This window comes from Mizuhopecten yessoensis, unplaced genomic scaffold, assembly GCF_002113885.1.
Source record: "Mizuhopecten yessoensis strain PY_sf001 unplaced genomic scaffold, ASM211388v2 scaffold1683, whole genome shotgun sequence".
Lineage (NCBI taxonomy): Eukaryota > Metazoa > Mollusca > Bivalvia > Pectinida > Pectinidae > Mizuhopecten > Mizuhopecten yessoensis.
This window is the reverse complement of record NW_018404169.1, coordinates 78,193-104,532: the sequence shown is the minus strand read 5'-3', so window position 1 is coordinate 104,532 and position 26,340 is coordinate 78,193. Positions and strand designations below refer to the sequence as shown.

At 38.7% G+C, this 26,340-nt stretch overlaps 1 protein-coding gene across 1 annotated transcript in view; it reads left to right on the top strand.

Moving 5' to 3' along the window:
* LOC110466528 (laminin subunit gamma-1-like) overlaps nucleotides 1-22,189 on the top strand; it is a 56,953-nt gene extending 34,764 nt beyond the window's left edge. The window contains exons 9-27 of the mRNA XM_021523084.1: nucleotides 385-507; nucleotides 868-1,170; nucleotides 1,943-2,170; nucleotides 3,227-3,412; nucleotides 3,955-4,084; nucleotides 6,254-6,366; nucleotides 6,634-6,780; nucleotides 7,342-7,494; nucleotides 7,729-7,866; nucleotides 8,182-8,373; nucleotides 8,853-9,162; nucleotides 9,568-9,705; nucleotides 10,579-10,756; nucleotides 11,011-11,133; nucleotides 13,154-13,268; nucleotides 16,918-17,117; nucleotides 17,296-17,454; nucleotides 17,857-17,956; nucleotides 18,098-22,189. Coding sequence (XP_021378759.1) covers nucleotides 385-507; nucleotides 868-1,170; nucleotides 1,943-2,170; nucleotides 3,227-3,412; nucleotides 3,955-4,084; nucleotides 6,254-6,366; nucleotides 6,634-6,780; nucleotides 7,342-7,494; nucleotides 7,729-7,866; nucleotides 8,182-8,373; nucleotides 8,853-9,162; nucleotides 9,568-9,705; nucleotides 10,579-10,756; nucleotides 11,011-11,133; nucleotides 13,154-13,268; nucleotides 16,918-17,117; nucleotides 17,296-17,454; nucleotides 17,857-17,956; nucleotides 18,098-18,363 — 3,302 coding nt within the window. The 3' untranslated portion in view covers nucleotides 18,364-22,189. The remainder of the gene's footprint in view (nucleotides 1-384; nucleotides 508-867; nucleotides 1,171-1,942; nucleotides 2,171-3,226; nucleotides 3,413-3,954; nucleotides 4,085-6,253; nucleotides 6,367-6,633; nucleotides 6,781-7,341; nucleotides 7,495-7,728; nucleotides 7,867-8,181; nucleotides 8,374-8,852; nucleotides 9,163-9,567; nucleotides 9,706-10,578; nucleotides 10,757-11,010; nucleotides 11,134-13,153; nucleotides 13,269-16,917; nucleotides 17,118-17,295; nucleotides 17,455-17,856; nucleotides 17,957-18,097) is intronic.
* Nucleotides 22,190-26,340: the final 4,151 nt, after the last annotated feature.

Below are 26,340 nucleotides of genomic sequence, written 5' to 3'. Positions count from 1 at the left end.
TCAATTAAAATATGCTTGAGAACAAATCTGTCTTAGAATGCAATTATTTTGTACGAAATAATTGGATCTAATATAAATTCAGGTATTGTGAAGCTTTAGTGGTGTTTGTGAATTAATTAGCCCTGATTGTTAGTAACTCAGGATTGAGTTGTGAAGTGGATGGACACTCTTCAGGTTATCTTTACATTGTGTTTAGTCATGTTTGTGAATTAATTAGCCGTGATTGTTAGTAACTCAGGATTGAGTAGTGAAGTGGACACTCAACAGGTAATCTTTACATTGTGTTTAGTCATGTTTGTGAATTAATTAGCCCTGATTGTAAGTAACTCAGGATTGAGTTGTGAAGTGGACACTCAACAGGTAATCTTTACATTGTGTTTACAGGTAAACAAAGGTGGACAGCAGCAGATCGGGCCAACAATGTTATAGAAACCTCTTACAATGGCATCCTGCAGAACATCGGTGCATCTGCTGATGATGACCAGCCCGTCTACTTCCTAGCTCCAGGTAACTTAATAAAGCACCTCTTAATCAGTGGATTTCTGTGATTGAGTCATGCCTGTTACCCAGTAGATTCCGTGATTGAGTCATGCCTGTTACCCAGTCGATTCGGTGATTGGGTAATATCTATCAATTCACAGCTCACGTGGTCTTCATAGAGAACCATTTGCACTCTAACCCCTTGTAAATTAGGCCTCCAGTAAGCAAACAGAACCCTTCATAATTAAATGTGTGATATACCATTTTCTCTATCTTCATCCAAAAGATAGTTAGCAATTTCTGTTCTTTTTCTTGAACTATCTAATTTTTTAGACATCTTTAGAAAGAAAGATACACTTTTGTTATTTTTTTCCTTGCCGTCTACAGCTCGTTATCTTGGAGACCAGAGATTTAGTTTCAACCATTACCTGACCTTTGACCTGCGTATTGGCCAGGAACGTCCACGTCCATTGGCTGTGGACATTGTATTAGAGGGATCAGGCCAGCGAATCTCCACTGCCATCTACACTCAGTCCAACCCCATGCCTAGCATTCAGAGCCAGACATACCGGTTCCGGCTCCACCAACACCCCAATTACCAGTGGACCCCACGGCTCCAGCCTCGTGACTTCATCGCTATCCTGTCCAACCTGACTGCCATCAAAATCCGTGCGACATACAGTGATGGAGGTATGTCTCTATCTAACATACAGTGATGGAGGTATGTCTATCTAACATACAGTGATGGAGGTATGTCTCTATTTAACATACAGTGATGGAGGTATGTCTCTATCTAACATACAGTGATGTAGGTATGTCTCTATCTAAAATACGGTGATGGAGGCATGTCTCTATCTAACTTACAGTGATGGAGGTAGGTCTCTATCTAACATACTGTGATGGAGGTATGTTTCTATCTAACATACAGTCATGGAGGTATGTCTCGATCTAACATACAGTGTTGGAGGTATGTCTCTAACATACAGTGGTGGAGGTATGTCTCTATATAACATACAGTGGTGGAGGTATGGCTCTATCTAACATACTGTGATGGAGGTATGTTTCTATCTAACATACAATGGTGGAGGTATGTCTATCTAACATACAATGGTGGAGGTATGTCTCTCTTTAACATACAGTGATGGAGGTATGTCTCTATCTAACATACGGTTTAGGAGAACAGTTTACTACCAAGGATGGGTAACAACTTGTGTACTTTCCAAGTAACAGGGGAAATATTCAATGTCTGACCTCTCACATACTCACAAGAGGAAATGTCTTTGTTTTTGTTTTTACACTTGGTGGGAAATATTAAATACAGCATGTTTCACCTCTGTATACTTGAAACTATTAGTTTCCACTTGTTGTAGGCAAATGAAGTTGTTTTACAAACCACTTCTGATTAGTACAGGAAGGCTGCTTTTTTATGCTGTTTATGAATGATATTTTACTTGTTACGCAGGTGTTGGGTTCCTAGACAATGTGCGCCTGGACACGGCCAGTCTGGGGTCTAATGGTGGGGAGGAAGCTCCCTGGGTGGAGCAGTGTACCTGTCCCGAGGGATATGTTGGCCAGTTCTGTGAGTCCTGTGCGGCCGGTTACATGAGGTCACCAGTGTACGGGGGTCCTTTCTCTAGTTGTGTTCCCTGTCAGTGTAACAGCCACTCCCAGAGCTGTGCTCCAGACTCAGGTATGTAGAACGAGTTGCCTCCCAGGTATGTAGAACGAGTTGCCTCCCATGCGGTATAACACCAACTTAAGTCACTATACATGTGACAGATTTAGGCACATAAGTATTTGTTAAATTTTATTTCATAAACTAAAACCATAGGGGTAAATGAACCAATACTCAAGTGCTGCTATAGTTAGACTCAGAAAGCCTTACTCTAATGTCAGTGATGCTCACACCTACAATGCTCTCAGAAAGCCTTACTCTAATGTCAGTGATGCTCAAACCTACAATGCTCTCAGAAAGCCTTACTCTAATGTCAGTGATGCTCAAACCTACAATGCTCTCAGAAAGCCTTACTCTAATGTCAGTGATGCTCAAACCTACAATGCTCTCAGAAAGCCTTACTCTAATGTCAGTGATGCTCAAACCTATAATGCTCTCAGAAAGCCTTACTCTAATGTCAGTGATGCTCAAACCTATAATGCTCTCAGAAAGCCTTACTCTAATGTCAGTGGTGCTCAAACAAACAATGCTCTCAGAAAGCCTTACTCTAATGTCAGTGATGCTCAAACCTACAATGCTCTCAGAAAGCCTTACTTTAATGTCAGTGATGCTCAAACCTACAATGCTTAAGACAGATTGTGTTGCTCACATTTTTTCAGGATTCACATCAATAAAACTAAAAATAAATAGACTTTTGCAAGCTTTATAAATTAGGAATGGAAATTCATTGATAATTAGTGAACTTTAAGATATGCTATTTAGAACTGTAACGTTGATGTCAAAAGACTATCTTTCTCCTATCCTTCTACTCTATCATATAAACACTGTTGTCAATATCTCTGTGTAGGGGCTGGTCACAGTAAATGTTGGCAGACTATCCTCCTGCTACCCTTATATCAGAATTTATGTCCATATTTCTTATGCTCTTGTATACAACATTAGGATAACGGGATACTTTTTGGCTGTATTTATGTAATGGAATTCAGGGATGAAACATACATTGGGTATTTGTTGAATATAGCTGAGTTTAATATGATAATGTGTGAAATATAAATAAATCTGTGTTTTTAGGCCGCTGTAGGTGTGAACACAACACAGAGGGACAGAACTGTGAGAGGTGTATCAAAGGTTACTATGGTAACCCTCTCCAGGGTACGACTGATGACTGTCAGATGTGTCCCTGCCCCAATGGAGGTGCATGTGAACAGCTGCCTGGTGGAGACGTGGTGTGTACCGAGTGTGACGAGGGACATGGAGGTAAAACTGAGGATTTCTTGTCCTAGAGTAACAGAGTTTCATTGTGAGCTAAGCCGTTAAGATTTTGCGGATTTAGCTACTGAAATAACTCCAATACCCATGTAACTGTTCCGTTGATACAAATATATGTTGCCATCAAGGTGTGGTTAAGACTAGTCAGGGGTACTGGGATATACATGTTTTATCAGACAGCACCAGTAGCATCAAGGTGTGGTTAAGACTAGTCAGGGGTACTAGGATACACATGTTTAAACAGACAGCACCAGTAGCATCAAGGTGTGGTTAAGACTAGTCAGGAGTACTGGGATATACATGTTTTAACAGACAGCACCAGTAGTTTTGATTTATCAGAACATAGAGATCGGTTATAGTTTATTCAACAATTTGACAACATGTCAATGCTACCTACAATCTGTCCCCTTCATCACATGGTTAGTCAGCTGTGCCTTACCTGATGGTTTGGGTATGCAATGTTAACATCTAGAGGATTCTTTTTACCACACTTGATAATAAAATTACTACATGGTATTTGTTTTAAACAGGCAACCTGTGTGACATTTGTTTGGATGGTTACTATGGTGATCCTGCTGGTTTAAGTGGTGGTGCAAGGCCCTGTGTAAAATGTTTCTGTAATGAGAATGTGGACACCAATGCTGTGGGCAACTGTGACAGGTAAGATACAACACTGTGCGCAACTATGACTGGTAAGATACAGCACTGTGGGGAACTGTGACAGGTAAGATACAACACTGGGCAACTGTGACAGGTAAGATACAACACTGTGGGCGACTGTGACAGGTAAGATACAACACTGTGGGCAACTGGGACAGGTAAGATACAACACTGTGGGCATCTATGACTGGTAAGATACAACACTGTGGGAAACTATGACAGGTAAGATACAACACTGGGGGCAACTATGACAGGTAAGATACAACAGTGTGGGCAACTATGACAGGTAAGATACAACAGTGTGGGCAACTGTGACAGCTAAGATACAACACTGTGGGCAACTATGACTGGGAAGATACAACACTGTGGGCAACTGTGACTGGTAGGATACAACACTGTGGGCCACTGTGACAGGTAAGATACAGCACTGTGGGCAACTATGACTGGTAAGATCCAACACTGTGGGCAACTGTGACAGGTAAGATAACATGTTTTAACAGACAGCACCAGTAGTTTTGATTTATCAGAACATAGAGATCGGTTATAGTTTATTCAACAATTTGACAACATGTCAATGCTACCTACAATCTGTCCCCTTCATACATGGTTAGTCAGCTGTGCCTTACCTGATGGTTTGGGTATGCAATGTTAACATCTAGAGGATTCTTTTTACCACACTTGATAATAAAATTACTACATGGTATTTGTTTTAAACAGGCAACCTGTGTGACATTTGTTTGGATGGTTACTATGGTGATCCTGCTGGTTTAAGTGGTGGTGCAAGGCCCTGTGTAAAATGTTTCTGTAATGAGAATGTGGACACCAATGCTGTGGGCAACTGTGACAGGTAAGAAACAACACTGTGGGCAACTGTGACAGGTAATATACAACACTGTGGGCAACTATGACAGGGAAGATACAACACTGTGGGCAACTATGACTGGGAAGATACAACACTGTGGGCAACTGTGACTGGTAGGATACAACACTGTGGGCAACTATGACAGATAAGATACAACACTGTGGGCAACTATGACTGGTAAGATACAGCACTGCGGGCAACTGTGACAGGTAAGATACAACAGTGTGGGCAACTATGACAGGTAAGATACAGCACTGTGGGCAACTGTGACAGGTAAGATACAACACTGTGGGCGACTGTGACAGGTAAGATACAACACTGTGGGCAACTACGACAGGTAAGATACAACACTGTGGGCAACTATTACAGGTAAAATATACCAACACTGTAGTTACTTGAAGTTGTTACATCTGATGTAAAACATACTGAATGCAAGTTTGTGTCGTCTGGTAAGGAATTGTGTTATGAACATCAGACTGTTAATAAACTCAATATGGTGTAACTGGAATGCCTGTTAACAGTATAGTATGGGTGAGAATTGGGGTAGATACACCTGATCAGGGGTAGATGTAGGTATGGTAAGATACAACACTGTGGGCAACTATTACAGGTAAAATATACCAACACTGTAGTTATTTGAAGTTGGTACATCTGATGTAAAACATACTGAATGCAAGTTTGTGTCGTCTGGTAAGGAATTGTGTTATGAACATCAGACTGTTAATAAACTCAATATGGTGTAACTGGAATGCCTGTTAACAGTATAGTATGGGTGAGAATTGGGGTAGATACACCTGATCAGGGGTAGATGTAGGTATGGTAAGATACAACACTGTGGGCAACTGGGACAGGTAAGATACAACACTGTGGGCAGCTATGACAGGTAAGATACAACACTGTGGGCAACTATGACAGGTAAAATATACCAACACTGTAGTTATTTGAAGTTGTTACATCTGATGTAAAACATACTGAATGCAAGTTTGTGTCCTCTGGTAAGGAATTGTGTTATGAACATCAGACTGTTAATAAACTCAATATGGTGTAACTGGAATGCCTGTTAACAGTATAGTATGGGTGAGAATTTGGGTAGATACACCTGATCAGGGGTAGATGTAGGTATTGTTATTATAAAGGGAACAGAAACCTTTTGACGACTGTAAACAGATATCCAGACTGATTTGTATTTATATTGTGGACTTGTAATTTGTGATTTGTATTTATATTGTGGACTTGTAATTTGTGATGATTGATATGATGTTACACTGGTATGGTTAATATCTACATACCTTGTTTGTGTGTCACAGGACTACTGGAGAATGTCTGAAGTGTATCTATAACACTGCTGGCTTCAGCTGTGGAGCATGTCTGCCTAGTTACTATGGCAATGCACTTGCTGAGGAAAAGGGTGATTGTCAAGGTAAGGATCTCCTTGTCTACAACCTTAGGTCACATGATCTTGGTCTCTTATTGAAAGGTGTTATACAAATAATTATGTAGAGATTGATGGTTGATTAGAAAAGCTTGTTATTTTGCAAGTTACTTAGTTTTAAAAATCAAAGTTTTGAGCTCAAACAAATATTGTGGTTAACAATTTGGGAAATAATGTTTTTGACCAAATGTTGTTTTCACTGATAAAGGGATATAATTCATGTTGTACATTTAAATCCTACTGGTTGTTTTCCAGCCTGCAACTGTTACCCGCCAGGCACCTTAAATACTGGGGGACTATTGTGTGACCCCACCATTGGACAGTGCCCATGTCTGCCCCACGTCGTTGGACGCAAGTGTGATGCCTGTGAGGCTGGCTACTGGAACTTGGACAGTGGAGCAGGTAAATAGTCTTTGTGTGGTCACAGAAAATGTACTTGTTCATATTATTACCATGTAACATCTTGTGTTGTAAAGCACTGTGTTTTTGCACAATTTTGCTAATTGTGCAAAATTGTGGGTAATTTTGCAAATTATATAGGGTACTATATAATTCTTATTTTGATAATAACCTGTACTCATTGACATCACAGTACAGTATCTAACTAACCAATCACAAATCTTGTCCACAAACTTTTTACTACAGACTGGTACATGTCATCGGGTGTAGAGCCAACGCCTGGTACATGGATGCAGACACTCATGAACCCCATAATAGTTAAAGTTCATATTTACACTATAGTATGGTAACATCAAAATCTAAGATATTGGTGGTCAACAGTCAAGATTTAATAGTCTAGGTCACACTTGACAACTTTTGTGTATAAGGTATCTTATGAACAAGCCCTCAACAAAGTTAATTTATATTTACAAGAGGTAATATTGAGTTCTACACATTATTAGATTTTGGTGGTCATCATTCATCATTAAAGAATAGCATTAAAGGAGCCTTGTTTTACTACAGGGTGTGAGGCGTGTGACTGTCTGCCAATGGGCTCCCTCAACAATACATGTCAAGTGGCAGGAGGACAGTGTCAGTGTAAGCCAGGAGTGACAGGACGCCAGTGTGACCAGTGTAAACCGTTCTACTATGGCTTCTCTGATACAGGCTGTACAGGTAAGATGACCAGTTTAAACCGTTCTCCAATTGTTTTTCTGACACAGGCTCTGGAGACCAGGTAAAGTTGTACTAGCATCAATATCAACACTTGTTTCTTTCTTTGAGGTTGTCTGCCAATTTTGACATCTACACTTGGAATTAAGATCTTGAATACACTGCTGTGCACTTCATGTTCAATTACTGTGTATGTACTGTAGGCTGGAAATTTCATGTTTACTTTGTGTATTACAGCCTGTAACTGCGACCCTGAGGGCTCTACCAACCTGCAATGTGATAATTCTGGCAATTGTGCCTGTCAACCCAACATTGAGGGTCAGCACTGTGACCGCTGTAAGGAGAATAAGTACAACATTACGGCTGGCTGTTTAGGTAAGGGACATAACTCTTCAATCAGATTCATAGTGGAGTTGAATACAGTTATGAGGTAGAGGGAATGTGAAACACATTGGAGGATAAAGAAGAAACCCTTGCATAACTTCCCAAATAAGGTGAAATGTTTGTAATAATAGTTCCACTGTTGAGCTGTTTAATTTGTGGGTTCCTGTTGCTGTATTTAGATGATTTTAGACTGCTATACACATGCTTAATTTCGTGGGGTTTGTCAGTGTTGTACTGCAACCAAACATTCTCAAAGGATTTTGCTCATATGTTTGATTTTATTTACCTGTACTTGTTAATTGTCAGATTGCCCTGCCTGTTACTCCTTGGTCCAGGACCGTGTCAATGCTCACCGTAATAAACTCACTGATCTGAACAACCTCATCATCAATATTGGCAACAACCCCAGTGCCTTCAATGACACCGAGTTCCTGAGCTACATGAATCAGGTCAATGACTCTGTTATCATGCTGTTGGATGAAGCCAGGGGAGCAGTCAGTAAGTGTACATGGATATATACCTGGGGAGATTAATTGTCTAGGGACTGTAAGCCAGGGGAGCAGTTAGTAAGTGTACATGGATATATACCTGGGGAGATTAATTGTCTAGGGACTGTAAGCCAGGGGAGCAGTCAGTAAGTGTACATGGATATATACCTGGGGAGAAGTAATTTTGTTTGCTGTATAGGATATGGATATATTCCCTTTAGAAGCATGGAAATAGTCTGAGGAGGGCATGATATATACAGGTCTATTTTCGTGTATAGAACAAACAGTTGTGTTCTTTTAAATGTAATACTTTAAGGTGCAAAGTCAAGTGGACCATTTAAATGTATTGAGAGTGTGGATGGAAACCCATGCATTAATTATATTCACACCATAAGTGTCCTGTAGTATAAGCAAGATACAAGAGCAATTCTTACGCCAGAAAAAAAAGAGCCTTTAAGTATGTTTGATTGTCCTGTGTTTTACCTCAAGGTGACAATGGAACTTTGGGGCGCCAGTTGTCTGAGCTGAAGATGGCTGTTAAAGACGTTTTAGCGAGTGCTGGAGTTATTACGTCCAACATCCACTCCGCAGAGCAGTCATCTCGGGACAGCGAACAGGATGTGCAGCAGGCACAGAATGCTATCAACCGTGCAGAGCAGACTCTGCAGGCTGCCGAGACCTACATCGACATGGAGGGTCGCAAGGCACTTCAACAGGCACAGAACGCCCTCAACCAGTTTGGGCAGCAGTCCGCTCAGATGACAGAAATTGCCAACAAGGCTCGCAATGAGTCAATGAAGTAAGATCAAGAAGTTTGAAGGAAAATAACGTTTTAAATAGGATTGCTGGACACAGATTTTCTTTTCAATTTTTACAGGAAAGTGAGGTGAAAGTTCAGCATGACCTTGAATGTTATTTTAATTCATTGATACTTCATGCATAACAATCTGCTTATATCTGATTTATATCTTTCCCATATCAACAAAAGAAAAGCAACATTGTGAGAACTTAAAGCTGTTGAAAGTGTTCACATTTGTGGTAAATAAGTGTCCTATTAAGAGATATAGGGGTATACAAAACAGATTTTGGAAAGTGTATCATTAAAACAAACTTGAATCTGTGTAAAAGAGAGAGACATTGTCAGCAAACATGCAAGTAAACAAAGGTTTGAGTTGGTGTTTTATATGTTCATTAAACATTTCAGACAAAAGGAAGAGGCAGATAGGATTGAAGGTATAGCCAACATGGCTCTTAACATGTCCCGTGATGCCCGGCGTATGGCTGAGGAAACCTTGAGGGTACCCGACCAGACAAAGGACGACATTCAACGCCTTGCTCAACAGTGAGAAAACAATCCTTATAAATAGCTGTTATAAACAGTTACTTTGTGAGATGAAGCCCCCCTTATTACAAATATTTTATAAGCAGTTTGGGCATTTTTATGCCACTGCCACATTAATGGACAGGGTATTTTGTACCAGAAGTATTTACCTTTCCCATTGTCTGTCCAGTGTGTAACATCATGGTTTAGATTGTGCATTCTTATGAGATGAAACACGGCATTTGATTGGTCAATCAAAAAGAATTGCGACAGTAAAACCATGATATACCGTCCGCAAATTTCTCAGTTGCATATGAATCCCGGATGGCGATTGTTAATGATGTTAATGACCCAGACTGACAGTGACACGTCATGAAATTGATTATTCATGACGTCACGAACAATAGCGTGACCCTGAAAGGTCAACGTAACTACACCTCACTTTGAATATTTTGACATCACCAATCCAGAGCAGAGAGACCCAGAATTTGATGAAAAAACACTCAAAAATATCTTGAAACCTTCTGGTGGTTTTGGTTGATATGAATTAAGATGGGGATAACCCTACTGTATTTTGAAATTTGCGGCGGTATATGAAGATTATACTGTTGCATACATCCGTTTTACTGGCTCCGCTCTGCCTCGCAAGTTAAACTCAATTTCCGACAGTATAATCACAATATACTGTCGCAAATTTCAAAGTACTGTAGGGTTATCCCCTAATTTAGCTTCATTTCTATCAAAGCAGGAGCAGGTCCATTTATACGTTTTATGAATTGGTCACTGATTTGACAGTCAATCTTGTTACTTTCCAGAAAAAGAAAATTGGTGTTTCTGTTACAGAAAAACTTATGCTGTTTGAAACTTGTTTTGAGTGTGCTGTTTGTGTTACAGATACGAGGAGACAGACCGTCTGTACAATAGGACAAAATTGTTTGCTGACAATGTAAAGGAGCGTGCCAAGGAAGCATACGAGGAGGCTCTGGAACTGTACGCAGATGCAACCAAGATCAAACTTCCCAACATAGATGTACCTACACTCATCGGCAACACCTCACAGATAAAGGCAGAGGTGAGTCATAGGCAAAACACTCAAACGTACTGGTTAACATGTATACATAACTTAATGAGACACTTCCCCATCAAAGCTATATATGATGAGAACATGGTAAGAAATCCCTTTATTAATCAATATTACATCTACAGATTATTTCCGTCTTGTGTTGTCCAGTCAGATCTGCACTCAAACTTACACTTACTAGATGGGGAACCTATTTGTCAATGTTTTTATTTTGGTAGTAAGTTATAATGATGTTTGTTATACAGGCCAGTGATATCAAGGAGGAGGCTGAACGTCTCATCCAACAGAACAAACAGCTCCTTGAGGATGTCGACAGTCAGAAAGGCGAGGCCAATGCTCTTCTCAAGAGTGTGATGGGTAAACAACAGGTGAGTGACTGTGTGTGTTTGTACAATAAACAACAGGTGAGTGTCTGTTTGTACAATAAACAACAGGTACGTGACTTGTGTGTTTGTACAATAATAAACAACAGGTGAGTGTCTGTGTTTGTACAATGTTTGTACAATAAACAACAGGTGAGTGTCTGTGTGTTTGTACAATAAACAACAGGTGAGTGACTTGTGTGTTTGTACAATAATAAACAACAGGTGAGTGTCTGTGTTTGCACACAGACAGATGCGTGTCAAAGTGGGTGATATAATTATTGAAACTGTACACAATGCCAAACTACTGGGAGTTTTTATTGACAGCTGTTTGTCATGGAATGTACATATTGAATATGTATGTAAAGAAAATTGGAGTGTTAAAACGAATCAGAAAATTCATGTCCCAAGAAATGTCCAAAATGGTGTATATGACTATTGTTTTACCTCATTTTATGTACTGTTCTTCAGTATGGAGCAATCCTACAAATGTGTCGCTTAAGGAAAGAATATTTAAACTTCAAAAAAGAGCAGCAAGAGTAATTCTAAATATAAGAGAAATTCGTACACCAACTTCGTTACTTTTAAAGACTTTAAACTGGATGCCTATTCACGATTTTTATACTTTTAGAAAATGTGTTCTAACTTATAAAATCCTTAACGACCAGGCTCCAGGATTTTTAAAACAAAATTTATTTACCTATGTAACCCAGATTTCCACAAGAACCACAAGATCTTCTGCGAAGAACCAGCTCTATATCCCCAAGTGTAGAACAAGTTTTTACAAAAATTCTTTTAGATACACTTGTACTCTTTTATGGAATACTTTGGAAGAAACCATACGAACCACAACAAATGTTCTGGCTTTTAAAAAGGCATATCTGGCCAATTATTTTAAAAATACTAGATCATGAATACCATGTGTTACCGGCGGACCAAGTAGGTAGGGGATTCCCAATCACTGGGAAACCAGGTACTATATGGTATATACTATATGTATATTTTAAAGTACAATATTTGAAATTATCCCTATGGTTCTGTTTAATATAATTTCCAGAGATAATCCTTATATTACCCTGTGATAAATATATGTATGTATTGACTTGTAATACACTGTGATATTTTCTAATGTTCTAAATGCAATTCTGTGATATTTAGTGATACAATATAATAGGTTGTCTTAATAATGTATTGTACTATTTAACTGCTTTTTCTATTTTATTGTATGTCATATGTCTCTGTATGCGTGATGTGCTGTTGTTTTATGTATGTATATATAATGTGTTTTACAGGGCCATATTGTAAACTAGATGAAAATCTAAATATGTTACCCTGTCTAAATAAATAAATAAAAGAATTTATTATTACAATGTTTGTACAATAAACAACAGGTGAGTGACTTATGTGTTTGTACAATAAACAACAGGTGAGTGTCTGTGTGTTTGTACAATAAACAACAGGTGAGTGTCTATGTTTGTACAATAAACAACAGGTGAGTGTCTGTGATTGTACAATAAACAACAGGTGAGTGTCTGTGTATGTTTGTACAATAAACAACAGGTGAGTGTCTGTGTTTGTACAATGTTTGTACAATGAACAACAGGTATGTGACTTGTGTGTTTGTACAATGAACAACAGGTACGTGACTTGTGTGTTTGTACAATAAACAACAGGTACGTGACTTGTGTGTTTGTTCAATAAACAACAGGTGAGTGACTGTTTGTACAATGTTTGTACAATAAACAACAGGTACATGACTTGTGTGTTTGTACAATAAACAACAGGTACATGACTTGTGTGTTTGTACAATAAACAACAGATGAGTATCTGTGTGTGTTTGTACAATACACAACAGGTGAGTGTCTGTGTTTGTACAATGTTTGTACAATAAACAACAGGTATATGACTTGTGTGTTTGTACAATAAACAACAGATGAGTGACTTGTGACTTTCCTTCACAAGAGCTCATTTCTTAACATATGTAGATTGTACAGGTAATTATACTACTGTGTAATATGTGTTTCAGAGAATTGATGAACTTTTGGCTGAGGTGGACGCTGCCAGAGCCATGGCCAGAGAGGCTGTAGACAAGGCAGAAAAGACACTCCAGGAGGCTAACAACACCCTTCAGACACTGCTAGGTATGTAGTGGGCTAACAACACCCTACAGACACTGTTAGGTAGGTAGTGGGCTAACAACACACTACAGACACTGTTAGGTAGGTAATGGGCTAACAAACCCTACAGACACTGTTAGGAAGGTAGTGGGCTAACAACATACTACAGACACTATAAGGTAGATAATGGGCAAACAACACCCTACAGACACTGTTAGGTAGGTAATGGGCTAACAAACCCTACAGACACTCTTAGGTAGGTAGTGGGCTAACAACACGCTACAGACATTGTTAGGTAAGTAGTGGGCTAACAAACCCTACAGACACTGTTAGGTAGGTAGTGGGCTAACAACACGCTACAGACATTGTTAGGTAGGTAGTGGGCTAACAAACCCTACAGACACTGTTAGGTAGGTAGTGGGCTAATAACACCCTACAGACACTGTTAGGTAGGTAGTGGGCTAACAACACCCTACATACACTGTTAGGTAGATAGTTGGCTAACAACACCCTACAGACACTGTTAGGTAGGTAGTGGGCTAACAACACCCTACATACACTGTTAGGTAGGTGGTGGGCTAACAACACCCTACATACACTGTTAGGTAGGTAGGGGGCTAACAACACCCTACATACACTGTTAGGTAGGTAGTGGGCTAACACACCCTACATACACTGTTAGGTAGGTAGTGGGCAAACAACACCCTACAGACACTGTTAGGTAGGTAGTGGGCTAACAACACCCTAAGGATGTACTGATGTAGTCACAAATAATGATGTAGAGATGTACTATTTTGTCCCCAGCCTTTGATAAGGATGTACTGATGTAGTCACTAATAATGAGGCAGAGATGTACTATTGTGTCTCCAGCCTGTGATACGGATGTACTGATGTGGTCACTAATAATGAGGTAGAGATGTACTATTGTGTCTCCAGCCTGTGATACGGATGTACTGATGTGGTCACTAATAATGAGGTAGAGATGTACTATTTTGTCCCCAGCCTTTGATAAGGATGTACTGATGTAGTCACTAATAATGAGGTATAGATGTACAATTGTGTCTCCAGCCTGTGACAAGGGTGTACTGATGTAGTCACTAATAATGAGGTCGAGATGTCCTAGTGTGTCTCCCGCCTGTGATAAGGGTGTACTGATGTAGTCACTAATAATGAGGCAGAGATGTACTATTGTGTCTCCAGCCTGTGACAAGGATGTACTGATGTAGTCACTAATAATGAGGTATAGATGTACAATTGTGTCTCCAGCCTGTGACAAGGGGGTACTGATGTAGTCACTAATAATGAGGTAGAGATTTACTATTTTGTCTACAGCCTTTGACAAGGGTGTAGTGATGTAGTCACTAATAATGAGGTAGAGATTTACTATTTTGTCTACAGCCTTTGACAAGGGTGTTCTGATGTAGTCACTAATAATGAGGTAGAGATTTACTATTTTGTCTACAGCCTTTGACAAGGGTGTAGTGATGTAGTCACTAATAATGAGGTAGAGATTTACTATTTTGTCTACAGCCTTTGACAAGGGTGTAGTGATGTAGTCACTAATAATGAGGTAGAGATTTACTATTTTGTCTACAGCCTTTGACAAGGGTGTTCTGATGTAGTCACTAATAATGAGGTAGAGATGTACAATTGTGTCTCCAGCCTGTGACAAGGGGGTACTGATGTAGTCACTAATAATGAGGTAGAGATGTACTATTTTGTCCCCAGCCTTTTACAAGGATGTACTGATGTAGTCACTAATAATGATGTAGAGATGTACTATTTTGTCCCCAGCCTTTGCTAAGGATGTACTGATGTAGTCACTAATAATGAGGCAGAGATGTACTATTGTGTCTCCAGCCTGTGATACGGATGTACTGATGTGGTCACTAATAATGAGGTAGAGATGTACTATTTTGTCTACAGCCTTTGACAAGGGTGTTCTGATGTAGTCACTAATAATGAGGTAGAGATTTACTATTTTGTCTACAGCCTTTGACAAGGGTGTTCTGATGTAGTCACTAATAATGAGGTAGAGATGTACTATTTTGTCCCCGGCTTTTGACAAGGATGTACTGATGTAGTCACTAATAATGAGGTAGAGATGTACTATTTTGTCTCCAGCCTGTGATAAGGATGTACTGATGTAGTCACTAATAATGATGTAGAGATGTACTATTTTGTCCCCAGCCTGTGACAAGGATGTACTGATGTAGTCACTAATAATGACGTAGAGATGTACTATTGTGTCTCCAGCCTGTGACAAGGGTGTACTGATGTAGTCACTAATAATTAGGTAGAGATGTACTATTTTGTCTACAGCCTTTGACAAGGGTGTAGTGATGTAGTCACTAATAATGAGGTAGAGATGTACTGTTGTGTCTCCAGCCTGTGACAAGGATGTACTGACGTAGTCACTAATAATGAGGTAGAGATGTACTATTGTGTCCCCAGCCTGTGACAAGGATGTACTGATGTAGGCACTAATAATGAGGTAGAGATGTACTATTTTGTCTACAGCCTTTGACAAGGGTGTTCTGATGTAGTCACTAATAATGAGGTAGAGATGTACTATTGTGTCCCCAGCCTGTGACAAGGATGTACTGATGTAGGCACTAATAATGAGGTAGAGATGTACTATTTTGTCTACAGCCTTTGACAAGGGTGTAGTGATGTAGTCACTAATAATGAGGTAGAGATGTACTGTTGTGTCTCCAGCCTGTGACAAGGATGTACTGACGTAGTCACTAATAATGAGGTAGAGATGTACTATTATGTCCCCAGCCTTTGATAAGGGTGTACTGATGTAGTCACTAATAATGATGTAGAGATGTACTATTATGTCCCCAGCCTTTGATAAGGGTGTACTGATGTAGTCACTAATAATGATGTAGAGATGTACTATTTTGTCTCCAGCCTTTGAAAAGGGTGTACTGATGTAGTCACTAATAATGAAGTAGAGATGTACTATTTTGTCCCCAGCCTTTTACAAGGATGTACTGATGTAGTCACTAATAATGACGTAGAGATGTACTATTATGTCTCCAGCCTGTGACAAGGGTGTACTGATGTAGTCACTAATAATGAGGTAGAGATGTACTATTTTGTCTACAGCCTTTGACAAGGGTGTAGTGATGTAGTCACTAATAATGAGGTAGAGATGTACTATTGTGTCTCCAGCCTGTGACAAGGGTGTACTGATGTAGTCACTAATAATGATGTAGAGATGTACTACTATGTCCCCAGCCTTTGATAAGGGTGTACTGATGGAGTCACTAATAATGATGTAGCGATGTACAATTCTGTCTCCAGCCTTTGACAAGGATGTACAGAACGTCCCCGGCTTTTGACAAGGATGTAATGATGTAGTCACTAATAATGAGGTAGAGATGTACTATTTTGTTCCCAGCCTTTGATAAGGATGTACTGATGTAGTCACTAATAATGATGTAGAGATGTACTATTTTGTCCCCAGCCTGTGACAAGGATGTACTGATGTAGGCACTAATAATGAGGTAGAGATGTACTATTTTGTCCCCGGCTTTTGACAAGGATGTACTGATGTAGTCACTAATAATGATGTAGAGATGTACTATTATGTCCCCAGCCTTTGATAAGGGTGTACTGATGTAGTCACTAATAATGATGTAGCGATGTACAATTCTGTCTCCAGCCTTTGACAAGGATGTACAGAACAGTAAGGGCGAGGCAGATGCTGCCCTACAGAAGATCCCACAGATACAAGACATGATCCAGGAGGCGGAGAACAAGACCAAGGAGGCCAGCGATGCCTTGACTGGGGCAGAGAATGACGCAAACATGGCATTGTCCCTGGCTAGGCAGGCTCAAGACACAGCACAGAATGCTTCACAGGTAAATACACTGCCATCACAGCACCACCTTGGGATCCCAACCAAATGTGTCTGTTAAAGTCATACCTTCAATTAATTTGGGGTTATTCTGACAAGTATGGTACATTTTACCTTTTTATTGTTCTTCCTGTTTGCTAATCATTTGTGTTGGGTGACTACAGTACTTTGTGTTCCTGCAGGCTGCCAGCAGGATCCGGGCAGAGGCGGATGTAACCAAGGACCGTGCCATGGATCTCAAAGACGAGGCCGATAATCTGGCTGGACAAGTGAACACCACAGATGTCAAACTGACCAACCTGGAGAGTCAGGCTGATGAGGATTCCAGGCTGATAGACGAGGTAGGGCCAAGGTCAATCCAACCGAAATCAGAATGTATCGGTAACAAATGTCAAGGTCAGGATTAAAAATCGACGAGGTAGTGTCAAGGTCAAGCAAACCAAAATCAGAATGTATCGGTTACAAATGTCAAGGTCAGGATTAAAAATTGACGAGATAGTGTCAAGGTCAAACAAACCAAAATCAGAATGTATCGGTTACAAATGTCAAGGTCAGGATTAAAAATTGCGAGGTAGTGTCAAGGTCAAACAAACAAATACAAGAGAATTGTTCAGACTCCCCTTTTCATAATTTACAACAATGCCACAAAATTGACAGGAGAAACAGTGAAAGAACGACTAGTTGATCATGGCTAGTTGTCCCAGCAGAATGTGTTTACACTGTTTCCTGTTCTATGTTTATAGGCCTTGCAGAAGGCAGCTCAAGCAAAGAACGATGCCAAAAATGTGTCTGAACAGGTGATTGCTGCCCTGGGCACAGTACAGAACATCTCACGCCTCCTTGGTAAGTCTTGTACATTTATAGAATTCAGTGTAAGTTCCGATACAAGATTCATATGATGACATGGTAACAGACATTATTTGGGTAATAATCTATATGTTACTATATCACCAGGGTAATGACTTGATTGTTCTTGTGTTACAGGACAACTTGATGATGTTGACATCGCCAAACTTGATGCCCTTCAGGCTGCACTTGACAATGCTGAGCAGGAGCTGATTGATGCAGACCTTGACAACCAATACATGAAACTAGAGAAAGCTAATGATGAAATTAAACGATTGGTGGCCGAGCATGAGAATGATTACAACATGCTGAAGGAAGACGTGGACAATATAGAACAAATCAAACTCTCCCTGCCTGACGGCTGCTTCAAAAACATTGATATTGAGTCTCCACCTGGCCAATAATTATGATAAATAGATAGGTCAGAGGTCAGACTAGAGAGAACAGGTCAGTGGGTGATGGTCAAATGTAGGATGAAAAATCAAATGTTATTGGATCAAAATCAATCAACAGTAAAAGTTTGTGGTTAGTATTGATAGACAAGGATTATTGATGGAAACCTCCTCCTCCATTTTATTTAGTTATGACAATCCGGTGATATATACAGGCTTACCAATCATCACTCAGCACACAACCTGGAACTAGGAAACACTGTCTGTGGTCCAGGCCTCATCATCCTTGACCCAGGGAACACCCTTCGTCTTGGGAAACATCCTCTGTGGTCCAGGAAAGTCATCCCTGGCCATGGGAAACTCCATCCTTGGTCCGGGAGCCATTTTGGCTGAGGAAAAACACCATTCCTGGCCTAAAAGTCTCCCTTTCTGCCTGTGTTCCTAATTACAGGTCATCAATACTAACCACAGCAAGTATAGGGTATGTGCAAATACTCGACCAAAGATGGTTTTAGAACTTGTTCGCTCAATAGCGAGATGTGAATGATAGTGTTTCGTCATACATGTAGCAGTAGAGATAACTATGTAGGTGACAAATCTGTCCTCTCTCTAAGTCTTATGCTCTACCATGATTAATGTATCGGGGTGAGGAAGTGTATAGAAATGATGCCTTATCAATATACAGGTGTTAAGTCTTACCTGATCGGTATCCAGGTGAAAAAGTCTATAATGTGTGGCGCTGCCAGATGTACCTGGTATGTGTCCAAGTGAGAAAGTGTCGATGATGTTTTGAGTTTTAGTGAGGATGTTTTGATTGTCTAGATCACTCAACAGTCACCTGTCCTTAACTTTCTTGTACGTGTCTGTCTGCCTTTGGACATCAGAAACAGAAGTACAGATACACTAACGTAATCTACCTGGTGTTCATTAAATTTAAGTAGTGTTTAGAATCTCTAGATGACTTGAGTAACATTTTAACTCAATAAAATTATATGGAAATCCATTTTATGATATTTAATTTTATTTCATGTTGAATTTTTAAATAAATTTGTTAACCGAGGGCGAGAAAATATACAAAATTGTAATAATTGTGAATTTTGTCAAGTATGACATGACATATGGTATATTTAACTTGTAGTTTCTGTCCGACACAGGTTGTCGTGTTTACTTTCACTTTCCTAGTATTTATTATGGTTAGGTTGTGGCCAGCAATGACCAAGTTTTCTAGTGTAACTGTAGGTTGTTAGCGACACATTCATCGGCTGTGTGGAACCTCTTTGATATTAGTGTTGTTTACTGCATTTACAATTATCCTGTCAACCTTGAAAAACGGTAATGCACATGCCGTTATCAATTGTTCCAATATATGTCAAGGGGGAGACCGCATTTTTTCATTTCAATGGTACTACAAAATATTTGGCAAGAAATTAATTTTATGAAATATTGTTCAAAAAGCAATTTTACAAAAAAAATAGGAATAGGAAAAATCAAATTTTAGATGCAAGGGATGTAAACATTATAAAACCATAAGTTATAATTGATAGGTAAGTAGGAATAACCCTTCTAAATATAAAATGGTATTGAAAACCAACCACATTAAACTTTGAAAGCCTTCATGTGAACCCTTATTCTATCGAAACTCTACCTAATATTTTGTGGTTCTGTTGTATTTCTGTTGTCCTAGGATTTCATATGGTGCTATATAAAATATGTACATACACAAACTCATAACTCTTTTGTATCGTTTGTACGGGTTTGACTGTGTTGGACCTGTAGTATCGACTGTTGATGTTATTTCCTACTGTATACTTTATCTGTACACAAACACAGGTGAATGAGAGTCTATTTCTACTTTTCTTATCTTCTCTATTACATTTTTATGACGATACAAAAATGCTTACGTTTTCAATTTTTATTCAAATTTTACCAAAGAAATCTGTCATGTTGACGTATTTTATATAAATATATTTAACTTTATTTTGAATTTAGAAGTTTGTGTTCGACTACGATGTGTGATATTGGTGTTGAATTTTAATCCTGGACAAATATGCAGTTGTATCTTATCTTTGATCATTGTTTCGTTCAGTGTAAAAGGAAGGAGTTGTGGTAATTTATTATCGATGTAAAGTCCTTTGGAACAGAACTTGGCTACAGCCCTCTTATATCACAGCTGTTGCAACTGTATTGGAGGGTAAGCTCTCTAGAACACAGTATGCCACCAGCTGTTTAAGGGTAATTCTTAAAACAAGACATTGCATCTGTGTATGTCCTCTAGATGTAAATGTTTAACTGTGGTATCTTATCTAGATATATATAGCTGACCTATTTTACTTGTGTACAGACATGACTGAATATTGTCACATTACTGTCTAAATTCATAATCGGCTGCTGAAAACAAAATATTCATAGTTTTTTACTTCTTTCTGAGTGATTTTTGTCAATTTTACCTAGATATGCATAATTGATTGATATTTGTAGAAAAAAGGACAATTATTTTTCATATGTTTTTTTTATCATGATTGATGTTTGTAGAAAAGAAATCATTGATTCATGTTTTTTTTATTTGATTTGCATGTCATTTTCATGTACTTTTAGCTTTCTTTTTCTTAGATGTTAGTAGAATGTTATGAAGAATTTTCAAACAATCTTTAATGACATTTTATTTGTGCCAAATATTTAAGCCATTTGATAAGGTGTCTGTAGCTGAGATACGACTGCCTTTTGATGAAACTTAAAATTTTAATTGTTTTTGGATAGACAGAATTTTTGTCCATCAAATTTGATTCACACTCAAAATCTGGACCAACAATTGACACCAATAGGATAGATGTCATCTTTTGATGAAAAAAAATTAAATTTGATTTGAGGCAAAGTAACTTTGATAATTGCAACATGTTCTGTATAAACTTTTCCATGAAGAACAGGATAAAGAAGTTGCATCTTCTTAAACATATCATTGAATTATATACACCTTTGTATGTTAGGTCAGTCGAAGTATACTGTAGTCTGTTATATATACTCATGTACAGTACTCCGATGTAAGTGTTCATTTTATGTACATTGATACATACTTAATTGTACACTATGTAACGGTACATGGTAGAATAATGTAATTGTACAATTAGTTTACACTCTACAATTAATGTATTACTTGTATTTTTGCAAATTGTACAACAATATGTATAACTTGTTATAACTTTGTATTTGTACACATTGTACAATTGTATGTATAACATGTTATAACATTGTATTTGTACAATTAAATGTATAACTTTTTATAACATTGTATTTGTACAATTAAATGTATAACTTGTTATAACATTGTATTTGTACAATTAAATGTATAACTTGTTATAACTTTGTATTTGCACAATTAAATGTATAACTTGTCATAGCATTGTATTTGTACAATTAAATGTATAACTTGTTATAACATTGTATTTGTACAATTAAATGTATAATTTTGTACACATTGTACATGTATAACTTGTTATAATTTTGTAAATGTGTACACTGTACAATTAAATGTACAACTTGTTATATCTACATGTATGTATGTTTGTACACACTTGTATACCCTGCTGTAAATTACATGCTTGATAAATCCTATACGTGGCCTTGTATGTGTTGTTGGGCCAAGTTGCATTGTCTCCATTTGTACCATCCTAGACAAGACCAGACCATACCTTCGATGGCTGTTGTCCTTCCCTTTTATTTCAATTGGAAAATAGTTCAATATGTTGTGATTCTAAACAAACCTATTACGGTCCCAAATTAGCAATGCTCTCTATGCAGTCTTGTAATGCCATTATCAATAAAACTTTTCAAGAAAAAAATATATCATTGTCTTATTGTGTTTTCAATTCTGGGCAGTGTCAACTTGTGAGAACAAGATCCAGTTCCAAAGTTCACTCATGCTTCTGTTCATTCTTCCCGAAAAATAAACATGTAACAGATTTATTAATTTATCCTCTTGCAACTTATTTTGGAGGGGATATACTGTTCTGTTTTCGTATTGTGTACTTCTGCTAACTTTTTGTCATCAATCTTGTGACCTCATTTATCAAACTTCATACAATAGTATACTATGAGAATACCTTGAATGATTTCGTGTTTCGGGGTGTTGCAGCTAAGGTCATGGTCACTGTTACTCTTAATAGACATTATTGTAGTCATCACTCCAGTATTTCTAAACTATCTTGAAGAAAAGTAAAGTTTTAACATGTGGATAGATTTTGAAATATTCAGATGCAAGTTGCTAGATTGATGCCTTACTTAGTATTGTTGACCAGATGAAAGATAAAACAAACAGACTGCAGTGTTACAGAGGGGGTTTGTTATACTTTTTAGTGTTAGTGTGGGGTTTCTATTTGAGAAACGAAGCGGTGCATGGTCATAGTGGAACCTTTATATAAGTTCTTTGAAACCTTTATGTATCGCTGTCATGGCTTTAGTGAACTTTTCTGACATCGCCCTGTACTGACCTGGAGTCCAAATATAAATTCACTAAAACCTCCAGGATGTATCACTGACCTGGTGGCGGAGTCCTAATAGAAATTCACTAAAACCTCCAGGATCAATCACTGACCTGGTGGTGGAGTCCTAATAGAAATTCACTAAAACCTCCAGGATCAATCACTGACCTGGTGGTGGGGTCCTAATAGAAATTCACTAAAACCTCCAAGATGTATATCACTGGCCTGGTGGTGGAGTCCTAATAGAAATTCACTAAAACCTCCAGGATCAATCACTGGCCTGGTGGTGGCGTCATAATAGAAATTCACTAAAACCTCCAGGATGTATCACTGGCCTGGTGGTGGAGTCCTAAAAGAAATTCACTAAAACCTCCAAGATGTATATCACTGGCCTGGTGGTGGAGTCCTAATAGAAATTCACCAAAACCTCCAGGATGTACCACTGGCCTGGTGGTGGAGTCCTAATAGAAATTCACTAAAACCTTCAAGATGTATATATCACTGGCCTGGTGGTGGAGTCCCAATAGAAATTCACCAAAACCTCCAGGATGTACCACAGGCCTGGTGGTGGAGTCCTAATAAAAATTCACTAAAACCTCCAGGATGTACCACTGGCCTGGTGGTGGAGTCCTAATAGAAATTCACCAAAACCTCCAGGATGTATCACTGGCCTGGTGGTGGAGTCCTAATAGAAATTCACTAAAACCTCCAGGATGTATCACTGGCCTGGTGGAGGAGTTCTAATAGAAATTCACTAAAACCTCCAGGATGTACCACTGGCCTGGTGGTGGAGTTCTAATAGAAATTCACCAAAACCTCCAGGATGTATCACTGGCCTGGTGGTGGAGTCCTAATAGAAATTCACTAAAACCTCCAGGATGTATCACTGGCCTGGTGGAGGAGTTCTAATAGAAATTCACTAAAACCTCCAGGATGTATCACTGGCCTGGTGGAGGAGTTCTAATAGAAATTCACCAAAACCTCCAGGATGTATCACTGGCCTGGTGGTGGAGTCCTAATAGAAATTCACTAAAACCTCCAGGATGTATCACTGGCCTGGTGGAGGAGTTCTAATAGAAATTCAATTAAACCTCCAGGATGTATCACAGGCCTGGTGGTGGAGTCCTAATAGAAATTCACTAATACCTTCAGGATTTATCGCTAGCCTGGTGTAAGAGAAGTCCTGATCCGAGTTCCTTGAAACCCCTCTAGAACTGTTGTAGACCTGGATGTGATGGATGTCCTGATTGAAGCTCCACGAGGCCAACATCTGCATCGAAAGCCTGATAGCTCTACAGAGCTAAAGTTGGGATGTTAACATTGACATGTAACATAGTATATTGCCAATATCTATTTATGCAATCCTGAATAGTTTCGTTTAGTAGGTGTGTCATGTCTTAATCAAATATGACTACGTGTACACTGCCCTTTTAGGAAGACTTTCGCTGTCACTGAGAATTTCGTTGTTTGTCCTTCAGATATTGTCAATTTTTAGCTCACCTGGCCCGAAGGGCCAAGTGAGCTTATGCCATGGTGCAGCGTCCGTCGTCCGTCCGTCTGTCGTCCGGCGTCCGGCGTCAATATTTTACTTTAAACAACTTCTTCTTAATAACCAAAAGGCCTAGGGTGATGATATTTGGTCAGAAGCAAACTAGGATGAAGGGCTACCAAGTTTGTTCAAATAAATGACCTTCACCTATTTCAAGGTCACAGGAGTCAAATATGTTAAAAACTTTAAACAACTTCTTCTGAATAAACAAAATGCCCAGGGTGATGATTTTTGGCTAGTAACATGCTGGAATGAAGGGCTACCAAGTTTGTTTAAATGAATGGCCTTCGTCCATTTTCAAGGTCACAGGGGTCAATTGTCTTAAAAAATCTTTATACAGCTTCTTCTGAATAACTCAAGAGGCCTAGGCTAATGATATTTGGCCAGTAACATGCTAGAATGAAGGGCTACCAAGTTTGTTCAAATGAATGACCTTTACTTATTTTCAAGGTCACAGGGGTCAAATATGTTTGAAACCTTTAAACAACTTCTTCTCAACAACCGAAAGTCTTAGGATGATGATATTTGCCAAGTAGCATGCTGGGATAAAGGGCAACCAAGTTTGTTCAAATGAATGACCTTTACTTATTTTCAAGGTCACAGGGGTCAAATATGTTTGAAACCTTTAAACAACTTCTTCTCAATAACCAAAAGGCCTAAGATGATGCTATTTGGCCAGTAGCATGCTGTGATGAAAGGCTACCAAGTTTGTTCGAATGAATGACCTTTACTTATATTCAAGGTCACAGGGGTCAAACATGTTAAAAACTTTAAACGACTTCTTCTGAATAACCAAAATGCCCAGAGTGATGATTTTTGGCTAGTAACATGCTGGAATGAAGGGCTACCAAGTTTGTTCGAATGAATGACCTTTACTTATATTCAAGGTCACAGGGGTCAAATATGTTTGAAACCTTTAAACAACTTCTTCTCAATAACCAAAAGTCTTAGGATGATGATATTTGCCAAGTAGCATGCTGGGATAAAGGGCAACCAAGTTTGTTCAAATGAATGACCTTTACTTATATTCAAGGTCACAGGGGTCAAATATGTTTGAAACCTTTAAACAACTTCTTCTCAATAACCAAAAGTCTTAGGATGATGATATTTGGCAAGTAGCATGCTGGGATAAAGGGCAACCAAGTTTGTTCAAATGAATGACCTTCACCCATATTCAAGGTGACAGGGGTCAAATATGTTAAAAACTTTAAACAACTTCTTCTGAATAACTAAGAAGCCTAGGATAATGATATTTGGCCAGTAACATGCCAGGATAAAGGGCTACCAAGTTTGTTCAAATGAATGACCTTTGTCCATTTTCAAGGTCACATGGGTCAATTGTCTTAAAAAATCTTTATACAGCTTCTTCTGAATAACTCAAGAGGCCTAGGCTAATGATATTTGGCCAGTAACATGCTAGAATGAAGGGCTACCAAGTTTGATTAAATGAATGACCTTCGTCCATTTTCAAGGTCACAGGGGTCAAATATGTTTGAAACCTTTAAACAACTTCTTCTCAATAACCGAAAGTCTTAGGATGATGATATTTGGCAAGTAGCATGCTGGGATAAAGGGCAACCAAGTATATTCAAATGAATGACCTTTACATATATTCAAGGTCACAGGGGCCGATGATATTTGGTTATTAACAGGCTGGGATGAAGGGCTACCAATTTTGTCAAAATGAATGACCTTCGCCCATATTCAAGGTCACAGTGGTCAATATATGTTTAAATCTTTAAATGACTTCTTCTATATAACCAATAGGTCCAGGGTTAAGATATTTTGCCAAAAGCATGCTGGGTTGGAAGACTTTAAACTCTGTTCGACCTAATGTCCTTGTTCGACATTCAAGGTCACAGGCGTCATATGTTTAAATCTTTTAATAGGCTCTTATGAATCAAACACTGATATTCTTCCTGTAGCTGCATTTTAGTCCACTTTTAAGATAACAAGTGTGAGATT